The sequence below is a fragment of the Fusarium odoratissimum genome (genome assembly GCF_000260195.1).
Source record: "Fusarium odoratissimum NRRL 54006 unplaced genomic scaffold supercont1.3, whole genome shotgun sequence".
Taxonomy (NCBI): domain Eukaryota; kingdom Fungi; phylum Ascomycota; class Sordariomycetes; order Hypocreales; family Nectriaceae; genus Fusarium; species Fusarium odoratissimum.
Genome location: NW_022158689.1, coordinates 66,461 through 79,325, shown reverse-complemented (window position 1 = coordinate 79,325; position 12,865 = coordinate 66,461). Strand labels below are relative to the sequence as shown.

The window sequence follows — 12,865 nt, the reverse complement described above, 5'->3', positions numbered from 1 at the left end:
TTTACGACGAGACGAGCTTGGATTGAGGCCATGATAATGATGAAATGCCTCGATGCTGAGAAATCACTTGCGTTTGAGTAAATCTTATACTGAACTGAGAGTCCATAAGTAGTCCAGACATTTCCAGTCATGTAACGATATCACCAAACACAATTGATCTCATTTGCAACTCTAAGATCCACTTACCCTGCATCTTTTATTATATACCTACCTTCACCATGTCTGCTGAGATCAAGAACGTCATGGTCCTCGGAGTGAGTTTCTCTTCTTACATCCTCATCGAGGTATCGAATTATCGGGCTGATAAAGACAACAGGGTCGCGGAAATCTCGGACCATATCTCATCAGAGCACTTGTTAAAGCAGGCTTTAACGTTTCTGTTCTTAGCCGCACTTCATCCAACGTTACAGACTCAACATTTTTGGATGCTGCGATTGCCAAGTCCGACTACACTTTATCGTCTCTTGTTGACGTCTTTACTGGACAAGATGCTGTCATCTCTACCCTTTCGACCGCCAATATCGCAGAGCAAAAGATCGTTATTGACGCCGTTGCAGCTGCAAAGGTCAAGCGATTCATGCCAAGCGAGTTTGGAAGCGACACCTCAGTCGATGGTCTGGAGAAGATGGCGCCTTTCCTCAAGGGAAAGCAGGATGTTATGGACTATGTCAAGTCTAAAGAAACAGACGGGCTGTCCTGGACGGCGATTTTCACTGGCCCTTGGATTGACTGGGTAAGTCTTTTGAACTGATAGAGGAAAGTGATGCTCTGACTGAAGACGTTAGATGCTGGTTGAGGGCAAAGGATTGCTTTGCCTAGACCTCGGGACTAAGACTGGTGAGCTTGTCGACTCAGGCGAACCAAAGTTCACCACTACGACCGCATCACAAGTCGGCGAAGCTACAGCTGCTGCACTCCTCCATTCCGAGGAGACTAAGAACGAATACGTTCACGTCGCATCCTACCATACTTCTCAGAACCAAGTCATCGAGGCTCTCGAGAGAATCTCAGGCACCAAGTTTCAGCTCGAGAACTTGGATAACAAGGACCTATACGCTCGCGCAACAAAGCATATCGAAGAAGGCAATTGGGGCAGAGGGTACTATGAGCTGGCTACTGCGACGGTCTACAGTGATGCGCCTGTTACATACTTCCCAGACAAAGCGGCTCATTGGATGAAGGTGCTTGGTTTGGTTCAAGACGAGACGTTTGATGAAATGATCACCCGTGTTTTAAAGACAGTTTGAGTCTGCGGCACAGAAGGGAGAAGGGATCATGAGACATCACGTGGTCTGGTGATATACCTCGGCATATAGGAGCGGCCTCACCGCCATCGCCAAGCCAATACAACACGGCATTCCCGAACAATGCACCAGGATACACATTATCATCAATAGTATTCATTGTTCATATCTCTTTTGTTATTCATGGAGACTATCATGCGAAAATCATGCAAAGCTATATGCCGTAACCATCCCAGCCGTTATTCATTTCCATTTAATGCCAGAGAGCATCATTGGGCTTGATGCCCTTCTCCTTGCAGTGATCATAATACAACTTGGCGAAGCTGAAGATATCGAGAGTAAACTTCAAGCTATCATCATCGTTGAGGAACTCAATGCTACCAGAGATGGTAAACACGATATCAGTGTTATCCTCGACGGACAAAGTGTGGATAACGCCGGGGTTCTCGCAAACCCAATCTCCAGGTCGGGCAACCCAGTCGTATCTAGATCGCGATAGATTAGCATCTCAATCTTGTACAAGGTTGGGGGGAAAACATACTCCTTGTAGCCCCATTCTCCTGACATGGTAATGGCTGTAACGGTACCACGGTGTCGGTGCTTGCCCAGGCTGGCAGCGACCTTTGATCGAAGACCGACGACGAAAGTGCCCGTCCTGTTCTCCATGCGCAGGGGCTTCAGCTCAATGGGTCCAATCCAGGGAAACCAGAGAGTATCGTTCTTCTCATTGATGTAGACGTCGGGGGCGCTGTACTTGTCGACGAAAGCGAGCTCAGACCGCTCGTGCTCGTTGAGGGCGGAGCCATCCTCCTTGGGTCGCTCGGGAAGCTTAGAGACAGGCTCGGGGACGAGATCGGGAGTAGTAGTAGAAGGAGCCATTGTGAGATATGCTGTTTTTGAGGCGTAGATATGTTGTGCAGTAGTAAAGTGTAATAGAAGGTTAAAAGTGCCAAGTTGTACTACGGGCCGTTCCTGGGCTGGATTTATTAAATGTAATTTTGTACTGTTAGGACCCTTGAGGCGAATGAGGAGCGGAGCCGATGAGGGGAAAGGATGACTATTGATTGTGAGACGATTGGTTGCGCTTGTGGGCATTCGAAACGCGTTGCCCGCGGTGTAAATCCTTTAGTCTCGGGGCATACCGCCATTTCGAGTACTAGACTGTCTCTGACTCGCGATAGCTATACTCATACGGAGCAATAACCCGCTCCCGCCCACATACCGCCCATAGTCTCAACGGCTTCTTGAATTCAAGACATTAAGGGTCTTGATAATATCTTAGTGAGAAAGGGTGATTAGCAGAGTTTGAAAGGCGAAACTGTGGTTTTGCCTGAAGGTGACGATCTTGTCTGCATAAAGCTTCATCATGCAACTTCAAGCACAGACCCCATTTTTCTGCGCCCCTGACGCTTTTCTTCCTCTTCTGGCAGAAGGATCCAGGCAAACTCCACAGACGGTGTTTGCCGTACAAGTTCGGTAAAAGAGAATTAGAGCGGAGCGGTAAGTGTAGCATCATTTTTAGGCCATAACCCACTGGCTGGTCCACTGGTCTAAACCGTTCCGAGACTAGATGACCCCAGATCCGCTGCGACGTTGGAGGCTTGTGCCTTGTTGAGAAGCAGAAAAGATAAGGGAGTGCCGTTGTGCCAAGTCTGGCATGCCCGATTATTCGGGATATTTATCTCCATTAAATAAATGATAACTGATTGGTGCATTTGGGGCGATTGGGTAAGAGGGATTGGATACCTTGTTTAGACGCGCTGGCGCGGTGAGTAAAGACCCTGAACCAACAGCCAAAGCAAGACACACTTTCACAAGGGTTCAGTCCTTGCTTTTTACGCTCGATCTCACCTTTTCTTTATCCGGACCAGGCCCTTGGGATCCTCAATCTTGGGTTCTGAGATCTTCACCGAGAGGAAAACCTCGCATTGCTACCTTACAGTTGGGCCTGAAGCTAGGCTAACTTGCCCCCCCCCGGAAGTCTTGTATCCGCTGGGCTAGTAGGGGGATCCACTGGAGCCTTTTGGTTGCGGCACGACACCCGCGTAACTACCGTCTCCCCCCGCGCGGCCACAGCGGCAGATTCTGGGTCATGCTGTAATTTTGCTAGCCTTACGAGCTGATGCGGGAGCGAACCCGTGTTGATGCTATTGAATGCTTAGCGTGGGTTATGGCGCCAGCGCAGAGAAGCGTCTGCCTCATTTATTGACGTCTAAACTCTACCAGCGTGGTTGTGACAAAAGAAAGTTTAAATGAGTCAGAAGATGCTGATATGCCACGTGAAGATTACTCGTAATTCCACAGATTGACTTTTGCGAGACGGTCCACTATCGATATTAACTGTCAAACAATAACAAGGTTTGGCCCTGACACTTGGGAATAACGATGTGACAATGCACCTCATCTGGAAGGAATCCTTCGCGCGCCCAGAGATTACCCGCAGAGCCCAGAGCCAACCTTTGCAAGCCATCTGCTGCTAACAGAGAAGACCAAACCTAGAACAGGAGAACGAGCTCTTCTCCTAAAAAAGCCGGTGGACCCGTCGAATGTCACATTGTGGAACCGACTAGTTCGCTAGCTCAACTCCTTAGACCTCATCCAGCGACGATCATCGCCGTTGAAGAAAAGGGAAGACCTGGCAGGGTTAACAAGCGCGCTTTAAATTTCACCCAAGTTTTTTTTTTACGAGGGGACCTTGGACTTGATCATCGCAAGCTCGAAGCTACCCAGGCACAGTAGCTTGGTTCTTGCGTTCCCCTTTAGCTCCCAGGTCCACATACCGGTTCGTTTCGAATAGATAAATTAAAATGTTTCCTTTCGGGGAACTCTTCCCTCCCACCCTGGCGTAATTATACATATCTCTCGCATTGTATCCATCCTCTCGGGTTCGCGTTGGTCCTTTCGCTCTTCTCGTCATCTCTCTTTTCTCTCCAAACTCTGTATGGTTGGGCTGCCCCCTCTGGTTCTTGACGAACTGAGTGAGCAGGAGTAAGCAAGAAGCTCCAAACCTTGATTCGCGGAGGTGTTTGCTCTTTTTTGTTCTTTACCTCCGTGGACGGTTTAATCCACATGGCGAAGCTGGAGTCTAAGCAAACGGACCTTTGGGTCGTGCTGTTTGTCACTTTTGCTGCTGCGACCATCATCACCATCCTTCGGTTATTGAGTCGTCGGCTCAAGAGGATTCCTTTGTCATGGGATGATTACTTTGCTCTTTGCGGATATGTAAGTTTTTCATCTGCTGCGAGTGAAGTTGTTGTGAGTGCTGACATTTTTCAGGCCATTTCTGTTGGTTGGATCATCATTGTTCCCTACTGTAGGTTCCCGCATAACAACCGACGACCGATAACGATACTAACAGCCGCCAAGGGGTCAATCGTGGTCTTGGACTACATATTATGGATGTCGTAGAAATCAGGAAAGTCACGTTGGAAGATGCATTATATCAAGGAAAACTATTGCTCTTCATTGCCGAGCTCTTCTACGCCTTCGGTCTCTTCTTCGCAAAGGTCTCGATTCTGAGTTTATACTGGCGCATGTTCCGAGTCAGCAACATTCGACTACCGATTCAGATTCTCTTCGGATGCGCCATCATCTGGATCATCTTCCGAGTATGTACATCACGATCAATTGAGGTTCCTAGGCTAATTGGCGGTAGATCTTTATGGGCATCTTTCACTGCGTCCCCGTCGATGCGTTCTGGGATTCGAATGCAGGCGGATACTGCGCCATTGAGGATAAGAAGTTCTTCTTTGGCACGACGCTGGTGCACGCTGCCATTGATATCGCCATCTTGATCCTTCCGATGTGGCAGATTGGTAAACTGCAGCTGCCTATGATTCAAAAGGCTGGCATTATGGTCATGTTTACCTTTGGCTTCTTGTAAGTGACCTTCACCTTGGGTCAATTGATGGATATACTGACAGACTCAGCATTTGCGCCGCTGCTATTCGACTTATTGTAGCTGCTCGAGTTTTCGATGACAAGTCCTACGATTTGACATGGAATATCTGCGACATTGTCATCTGGGCAACAGTCGAGGTCAATCTGATCAACGTTTCCGGTACGCATTAATCCCACCATGCACCCAACAATATCTAACATGTACAGCTTCACTGCCCACGATCCGACCCGCGTGCACATACATCTTCACCTGCACGCATCCCCGAACCCGAACAGGCGCCAGCTCAGGAAGTTACCCCAACAGCTACGGCCGCAGCCAAACCAAGCAATCCATCCGTCTCGACACCATCAACAAGTCCACGGCCAACGACGAATCCTCCTCAACGCACCAACTCGCCGATTCCGACGATGGTGGCGGTCGAGGCTCGGTGTCAGACTTTGAGAGCCACGCCATCGACCGGTTCAGACCAGCGGGCAACAAGTACACATCTACAGTCACGGGTCAAAGTCCAGGCACTGGAGAATTCGGAGCAAACTTTGGTGGCATTCTCGTCAAGAATGAGACGACGGTGCACGTTTCTAAACACTGATCAAACTGGTACACGATTTGGAGTCATTGGAAAAAGCGATGTTATGGATATACCTTGTAGAGTAAAATAATTAATAGCGATGTCGAGTCATTTGGACCCAAATAGTACGAACCATTTCAACCAATCGCAACGTGGGCATGATGATTCTGGTGACATTAGTGGATGGGCCCCTGCGTCTCAAGCGTGAACTCTGGGATGATCCGCGGTGTCTCACGACAGATGCCAAAGCAGGTTTCCAGCACCGAATCCACTGAAGAAATGTCACGGATCATTCCGTTGCAGATCCTAAGAAACTGTTTTCGTACCTATATCCACTGTTGGCGACATGTCTCGTCTCTTAAACCCCACGCATCCATAACTATTTGACCCATTCAGTTCCACAAACCTCAGTCCGTGGCCGCTTAAGCTTCGGGCGGCTGTCACCAAAATGTCATTCTACGCATTGACTTTTGCATTGACATTAGCAAAGAGTCTAGAACTTCTTAAACTGAGGCTGACGATATGACACTGCAATGTCAACACCGTTCTTGCTCTAGTGACCTCAGTTTTTGCTTTTTCCACGTGCATCTCAGCTTAGTCCTGCGTCTGCGACCAAAGAAGCTCAATGCCCAATAAGAAACAATGCCCTGAAGGCGATCAGACGCATCAAGGTAGCATCGTGTCTTTTAGTGATGGAGTCGGAAGTTGGAAGAAATACTCCGGAACTTCCGCCAATGTGACATCGCACCATTTGCGCTAATGCGTCGGAGACAGGGTCAGGGCTTCGGTACTTGAGGACTGAAGTGAGGGGAAGCCGTGATTTTGGGAGAACGCCAAATATTGGGCTTAGCAGTCAATAACGGGTGCGCTATAGTTTCAGCTGGCTCTTGGCAATTTCGTTGACTGCCGAACCAAGCTTTCAGATACCGGGGAGCATCTCAAGTGTCCGCTGAGTCCAGCTATTCTGAGAGACTTGTCCAAATGATATCAACAGGGGCTTCTCGGATAAAAGAGCTCTTTTTAACGGAACTAGGCCGACCACGAGTCGCCGGTCGATAAGTGCGATGCTCATGAAACATGATCGGCATGCAACCTCTTGCACTGAAACTGTTAGAATGCCGAAATGAGAGGTATCACATGATCGGGCAGAAACATAATTGGGAAAGTGATAGATAATGTTACTGATCGGATATTATAGTTCGCCGAGTCTTGAGATGCTGCACTCTTCCGCAAATCTCAACGCCAAGTTCGTGATATTTACTCAGCGGCATGCTTATCTGAACCAAAACAAGTCATGTGATCCCTGATAAAAACAGTAATTGAACAAATTCGAAAATGAGGTTGAATGCCAGTTCTGTACATAGGTACCAGTCTTGGCTGCTTATTCGTGATGTCATCTCGCGCCCTTTGGAGAACATGGACTGGGCGGAATTCCGCCATGATTGACTTTAATCACCTTTGAACGAATGTACGATGGATCTAACAGTACCTGCTTTATTCATCATCCAGTACGGGAGTTGTGACTTATTCCAGGGACTTCTACACTTTGTTGCATATCCTCGCTACTATATACTCCCGTCTTGACAAGGCCATGTCATCTTTAAACGGAACCCTCTCACAGCGAGGCGAGGTATTCGCGACGCCGACGAGCAAAATGCCAATGTTGGATGTAGTAAACGATCTATGGCATGCAGAAACGAACCCTGACGGATATATCAGTTTTGGCGTTGCTGAGAATGTACATGAACTAAAAGCTCATACTGATGCGATGGCTGATACTTGACAGACACTCATGCACAAGGAACTGATTGAACATATCACTAAGAATGTACTTAGCCGCCACTGGCGATGAAAGTATTAAAGGGACTGACATCCAGTAGTTCAGCCTTGATAGCCATGCTTTGACAGCTGGCGACGGTTTCACTGGCTCTCATCGCCTACGAAATACCCTTGCAAGATTCATCAACCGCCACTTTAGCCCATTCGAAGACATCATCAAAGATCAAGTCATTGTCACCTCGGGTGTAGGTCAGGCAATCGAGCTCAGTGGCTTCGCGCTCTGCGACAAAGGCGATGGCGTTTTGCTCGCGCGACCTCACTATGGAAACTTTCCCATTGATCTCGGCTACAGAGTTGAGTGAGCCAAGATCTGATCTTACTGGTTGTAGTAGGTTAAAGTTATCTAACCTGTAATAGAGCCAAGATTATCGGTGTCTCGTTTGGAGATGCGGATCCCTTCAGTATTGAGACTATCGTTTATTACGAGAAAGCTTTGGAGGAAGCTGAGCAGCAAGGGATTCGTGTCAGAGTGTTCCTGTTATGCAACCCTCATAACCCATTAGGTGAGTGTATGCTTATTCTTATTGAACTTTCCTTCTAATCATCCACCAGGCCGATGTTATACTCCCGAGGTTCTGAAGGCGTACATGCAATTCTGTCAGAAACATAACCTGCACCTCATCAGTGACGAGGTATATGCTCTTTCAGTCTGGAAGAACCCGGGCGCGCCTGATGCTCCAGACTTCACCTCAATTCTAGCTATCAATCATCATGGTTTGATCGATAGAGACCTAATCCACGTACTTTGGGGAATGGGCAAGGTTCGGATCACAACCCAAACGCGAGATATGTACTAACTTACTAGGACTTTGGTTCCTGTGGTATCAGAATTGGGTGTCTCATCAGTCGTAACAAGGCCTTTCTACAAGCTTGCGAAGCCAATTCTTACTTCTCTGGCCCTTCGTCTCTAGCCGACCTTGCTACCGCTCGTGTACTCGCCGATGATGCGTTCATTGAGAGCTACATCAAAACCAATCGATTACGGCTAGCAGAGAACTACGAACTGACAACTAAGTTTCTTGGCAGTCATCAGATTCCTTACAAAGAAGGATCCAATGCTGGCTTGTTCGTATGGGCTGATCTATTCCAGCCCTTGCGCGCACAAGTCGATGCCACTTTGCAGAACCAGAAGGAACATGAGGAAGGTTCTGAGGAAGCACTGAGGACTCTCGAGACGAGTCTGCAAGAGACCTTCTTAGAGCACAAGATATTTTTGGCGCTTGGGGCTGATTTTGGAAGTGACGTACCGGGCTGGTTTCGAATTGTGTTTGCTCATGAAAAGACATATCTGCACATAGGTCTGGAGCGCATGATCAAAGCTATCGAAGCTTTCCGTGGTCAATTTGAAGAAGATAAAATGTAAATGATATCATGACAGGAGTTGTAATGTGTCAATGGCTTTGTTTTCATACCTCAATTAGCTCTACCTAACGCTCAGACATGTGAAGTAACATGCATTTAAGAGACCCCCAGTGCCTTTTCTTCTGCGCGCATTGACTTGTACGCGTCAATCCACCACTTATGGATAGGCTTATCCCCTTTCCATGTCCCGTCTGGCCCCAGCTCATCCCATGGCTTGGGACTGAGAATGTAATGGACGTTCTTGACCTTGTCATCACGCCATATGGCTCCGTGCACAGCTGGTTCTCGCATCGTCTTCAAGGCGTTGTAGATGTATGGCAACGCCACCCAGCGACCTTGGAAGACATCTGCAAGAAGGTCCTGATCCGGGAACTGGTAGTCGAGACCTGCCTCATTCATCTTTGTGACGACCTGATCGAAAATGGCCTTCGATGGGTTGATGACTAGGAGTCCGCTGTTGAGTTTTCCTAAGCCCGTAGAGATATCTGCTCCAGTTGTTTGTGCGACTTCTGGTGAAGCATGCTGTGACGTAAAAGCGCAATTCTCGGGTTTCCAATTCGACGGATAGTGCGGCTTTCGTAAAGGATTACAAGTGCAAGCATGACAGGCAGCAAACACTCTTTTACTGCTCACCGCGTCTCCAGATCCGCTTACTGCTGGTAGGTCGAGGTCGAGGTCCATGAGCTCATCCATGTTCTGTAGTGGCAGCATATCTGAGTCAAGAAGAACTATTCGTGAGTAGTCCGTGAGTGAGAAGGAGATCAGCTTTGTCCAGCACTCGTTGAACCGCGGGTCATCAGTATACTCCTTTGCGGTCGTTGGGGCTAATCTTGGTACTTGGAAGGTTGCTATACTCCGACGCTTCAGACAATCGACACTGGCCTGTGATAATGTACTGGTGTATAGAACAAGCAGCGGGTATTTTGATTTGACGCATCGCAGACGGTAGTTGAGTGCCAGTACGCCCTTGAGATAGTCATTGTTCGTCACCAGAGTTGCCCAAACTGGATAATAGTTAGTCAAAGGATGTGAAGAAAGCCTCATCCTACATGTAGGAAATCACCAACCTTTTGGAGGCAGGGCCGCAGTATTTTCAGAGACCATTGTAACCGAGAGTCCAATATGCACAAGACAGGATACGCGTAAAGAGCTTTTATCTCATAAAGACTGATTATCCATCATTTCAGGGAAGTATCCTCGAAATGGTGAATTGCGGCCGCGTGTTTTTTTATAACCAGGTGTCGGCAGTTATTAGAGTTTGCTGATCAAACCTTTAGAACACGGCTGCCTCGGACGGCAATCGAAGGGGCTTGTTTCTATGGCGATCTGGTACTAAAAGCAAAACTAACTCCACATTCTCATGCACCTTATCCCAAAGTCGGTATTTCTATGTCTAACATTGTCTCAGTGGCAGGAAATGGCGCAGCTGAATGATGCGCTATTGGAGATTATCTCTTGGCAATCTCTCACCGATCGCTGTATACTTCTTGGCATCGGAAGAGCTATTGTCCAATGTTATTAATTACAAGTTTAGCTTTATGACGTTTGCAGTCGGCGCTGCATCGGAATGGCTGTCTTGCCATGTTGACCATGGCTTTTCCGTAGTAAGGCCGCTTACTAATTGACTTCAATAACCAGTTCACGTTGTTCTTGGCGATGCATGCTTATCCTATGCTTCATGTCTATACCTCGCCCAACCATCCTTATAGCCTCATAACCTATACATCCCACTTCACGGAGTCGGAAAATGGGCGACATTGTAGAAACACAGGCAATGGATGATGTCGCTGTCTACGGACTTCATAGTGGCACCGGAGATGGTGCAGATATGGTATTCGCATTTAATGGCTGCTTAATTTCCGTCTCTATATTTCCTAGCAACGGATCGTCTACAAAGGACACCCAAGGAAAGGAAGATCGCCATCTACAGGACCATCTTATTGATCTCATAGAGAAGGCTACTGTGTGCCAGGACGACGACGAGTATGAGGAGCTTGTGGATGAGGTCTTTGCCGTGATTCTTGATGCTGGAAGACCTCTTTTCTGTCAGTTGATATCTTCGCAAGATGAACAGGCTCTAAGCAAATCTCTACACCATTACCTATTTCCTCCTTTCTTCCACTTCCGTTTGGAGGCCCCTGCTCCTACTGGTAGTGTCTCTATTATACCCATTAGCTCCAGCGAAACAAATACCATTCATACAGTCGACCCTGCCTCTGACCAAGGTTTTCAAGAAGAGTTGGAGATCTGCCAAGATTTACCTCGCTATGCACCTGAGGAAGTCTTTGCTACCGAGGTGTTTGAACGTGGTGCAAGGACTGTTACGGCTGCCGTCCAAATACAAGGGCGAGACATGCTCTGCAAGTCGAGTGGTGAGCCAGGAGGGCTTTATGGCACCAGTAAAGGACGAGAGCTTGAATGCCTTCATAAGATACGGGAATCCTTTCTAACGGGATCTATACGTGTTCCTCAACTTCTCGGATACGTTCATCATCATGATACGAAGCATATCTTGGGCTTTCTTCGACAGTGGGTGCCGGGGCGCAGACTTAGCGATATCATCACCTCTGCTGCGTCGCGGAATAAGGAGAAATGGGCTTCCCAAATCCGGCAAACCGTCGAGCTTCTTCACCAGCACGGACTGATCTGGGGAGGCGGAAAACCTGACAGCATCATCATCGACGAGCAAGACAATACCTGGCTGATTGATTTTGGTGGCGGGTACACACGAGGATGGATTGACGAGGATCTAGCTGAAACAAAAGAAGGAGATGAGCAAGCCCTGAACAGGATCATGGAATTGCTAAGCGGAGGTGAGGAGATGTCTTCGTCTTCATAGAGAATCAAAGATCCGAGGAGATGCGAGGCTTACGTGGTGCGAAGGTTCGATAGTGCAGATCAACGGCAGTTCCTGGCATCCAAACTGTTGGGACACAGCGGCCGCTAGGATGGTATCCACTTTGTATCTTATCGCAGGCCCTCCTCAGAGTCCGAATGCAAGTTAGCGACGAAGTACTGGAGATGCGCACAGGCAATGTCTTCCATTGTAAGAGAGATAGCCCCATCCGCAAGAATCGCTTCCAGGAGTTGTCAAAACAGCATCTTGAAGGTCACTTGGTTGGGCGTCAGCGGCTGAGAATCTGTGCGCGCTGTCTTGATGCGCGGGCACCGAACGGCTCGCTGACTTGCTTACAGCTCAGAAGCAGCATGTCACCGAGTGAACCTCTTCTTTGCAACCTTGGCTGCCTCTCGGACCACCACGGGCCTTGACGAATTCTTACTGCCCAAGACTACCATCTGAAGTCGTACAAGACATTCCCGGAAACCGCGGGATTCGGCAGCCTCCTCTTCTTCAAAGCATCGCTCTGACCGCCTTCAGTGTTTATGCTGCGACTGTCTTTCCTAAATACTCATGACGTATGTGACAGTTACATGGTACCGCGGGTCCCACGGCCTGCGCTGGCGTATCAGATGGTGTGCCTTACGAAGCTACCATAGGGCTAGCTATACAAAAGTCAGTTATCAGTACCTCAGGCTGAGCGATAAAGCATGGACGGGGCCACCCTTGGATCTGCATGCATGTGTCGGTACCTGACGGCGTACGGTACATCTGCCGTTTCCGGGTATAATACGATAGCAACTATAGATAGTCCAGCCTAGCAGGGGACTTTACGCTTCGTACGGGCCGCCGGATGAAACATGTATAAACAGACAAAACATTCCGACTAGCGGTTAACTTTAAAAACATCGATGGTGTATGGGAACAGGTGTTACAGTTGTTTAGATGGCATCATTTGCAGTTACATATGACTGACTTTCCCATGCAATTCGTATACGGACACTGATACTTTGACTGCCGTCAATCAGGTGGTATCCCGCAGAGTGAACAAGTTCATTAATTATATAGAGTTCCTCTCCAAGCTCCGCTTTCCAACAAACGCCCTATTGCTT

At 48.2% G+C, this 12,865-nt stretch overlaps 6 protein-coding genes across 6 annotated transcripts; 4 read left to right on the top strand and 2 right to left on the bottom strand.

Annotated features, from left to right (window-relative positions):
• Positions 1-218: 218 nt before the first annotated feature.
• On the top strand, positions 219-1,247 carry FOIG_02412 (uncharacterized protein; the record flags this gene model as incomplete). Its single annotated transcript, XM_031199722.1, has 3 exons — positions 219-254; positions 317-733; positions 786-1,247. The coding sequence occupies 3 exons, from the start codon at positions 219-221 to the stop codon at positions 1,245-1,247; spliced, it is 915 nt and encodes a 304-aa protein (XP_031069490.1).
• Positions 1,248-1,378: 131 nt separating this feature from the next.
• On the bottom strand, positions 1,379-2,563 carry FOIG_02411 (uncharacterized protein). Its single transcript, XM_031199721.1, has 2 exons — positions 1,786-2,563; positions 1,379-1,729 (listed from the first exon to the last, which is right to left on the bottom strand). Exons 1-2 carry the CDS (start codon positions 2,337-2,339, stop codon positions 1,498-1,500), a joined length of 786 nt encoding a protein of 261 aa, XP_031069489.1. The 5' UTR covers positions 2,340-2,563; the 3' UTR covers positions 1,379-1,497.
• A 1,483-nt stretch (positions 2,564-4,046) lies between these two features.
• On the top strand, positions 4,047-5,856 carry FOIG_02410 (uncharacterized protein). Its single transcript, XM_031199720.1, has 6 exons — positions 4,047-4,466; positions 4,521-4,557; positions 4,611-4,852; positions 4,900-5,123; positions 5,174-5,304; positions 5,352-5,856. The coding sequence occupies exons 1-6, from the start codon at positions 4,314-4,316 to the stop codon at positions 5,732-5,734; spliced, it is 1,170 nt and encodes a 389-aa protein (XP_031069488.1). The 5' UTR covers positions 4,047-4,313; the 3' UTR covers positions 5,735-5,856.
• Positions 5,857-7,304: 1,448 nt separating this feature from the next.
• FOIG_02409 (uncharacterized protein) lies at positions 7,305-8,915 on the top strand (the record flags this gene model as incomplete). Its single annotated transcript, XM_031199719.1, has 6 exons — positions 7,305-7,451; positions 7,500-7,541; positions 7,594-7,850; positions 7,910-8,055; positions 8,105-8,313; positions 8,358-8,915. 6 exons carry the CDS (start codon positions 7,305-7,307, stop codon positions 8,913-8,915), a joined length of 1,359 nt encoding a protein of 452 aa, XP_031069487.1.
• A 95-nt stretch (positions 8,916-9,010) lies between these two features.
• On the bottom strand, positions 9,011-10,103 carry FOIG_02408 (uncharacterized protein; the record flags this gene model as incomplete). The annotated part of the gene is made up of 2 exons (XM_031199718.1): positions 9,982-10,103; positions 9,011-9,918 (listed from the first exon to the last, which is right to left on the bottom strand). The coding sequence occupies exons 1-2, from the start codon at positions 10,016-10,018 to the stop codon at positions 9,011-9,013; spliced, it is 945 nt and encodes a 314-aa protein (XP_031069486.1). The 5' UTR covers positions 10,019-10,103.
• Positions 10,104-10,591: 488 nt separating this feature from the next.
• Positions 10,592-12,245, top strand: FOIG_02407 (uncharacterized protein). Its single transcript, XM_031199717.1, has one exon. It carries the CDS (start codon positions 10,662-10,664, stop codon positions 11,751-11,753), a length of 1,092 nt encoding a protein of 363 aa, XP_031069485.1. The 5' UTR covers positions 10,592-10,661; the 3' UTR covers positions 11,754-12,245.
• Positions 12,246-12,865: the final 620 nt, after the last annotated feature.

Excerpts from the sequence above, each read along its gene's own strand:
- FOIG_02411 (XM_031199721.1), bottom strand. The coding sequence starts at position 2,339 with ATGCCCACAAGCGCAACCAATCGTCTCACAATCAATAGTCATCCTTTC. Across the intron at positions 1,730-1,785 it reads GGAGAATGGGGCTACAAGGA|ATACGACTGGGTTGCCCGAC; the intron begins GTATGTTTTCCC and ends ATCGCGATCTAG.
- FOIG_02410 (XM_031199720.1), top strand. The coding sequence starts at position 4,314 with ATGGCGAAGCTGGAGTCTAAGCAAACGGACCTTTGGGTCGTGCTGTTT. Across the intron at positions 4,467-4,520 it reads ACTTTGCTCTTTGCGGATAT|GCCATTTCTGTTGGTTGGAT; the intron begins GTAAGTTTTTCA and ends GACATTTTTCAG. Across the intron at positions 5,124-5,173 it reads ATGTTTACCTTTGGCTTCTT|CATTTGCGCCGCTGCTATTC; the intron begins GTAAGTGACCTT and ends TGACAGACTCAG.
- FOIG_02407 (XM_031199717.1), top strand. The coding sequence starts at position 10,662 with ATGGGCGACATTGTAGAAACACAGGCAATGGATGATGTCGCTGTCTAC.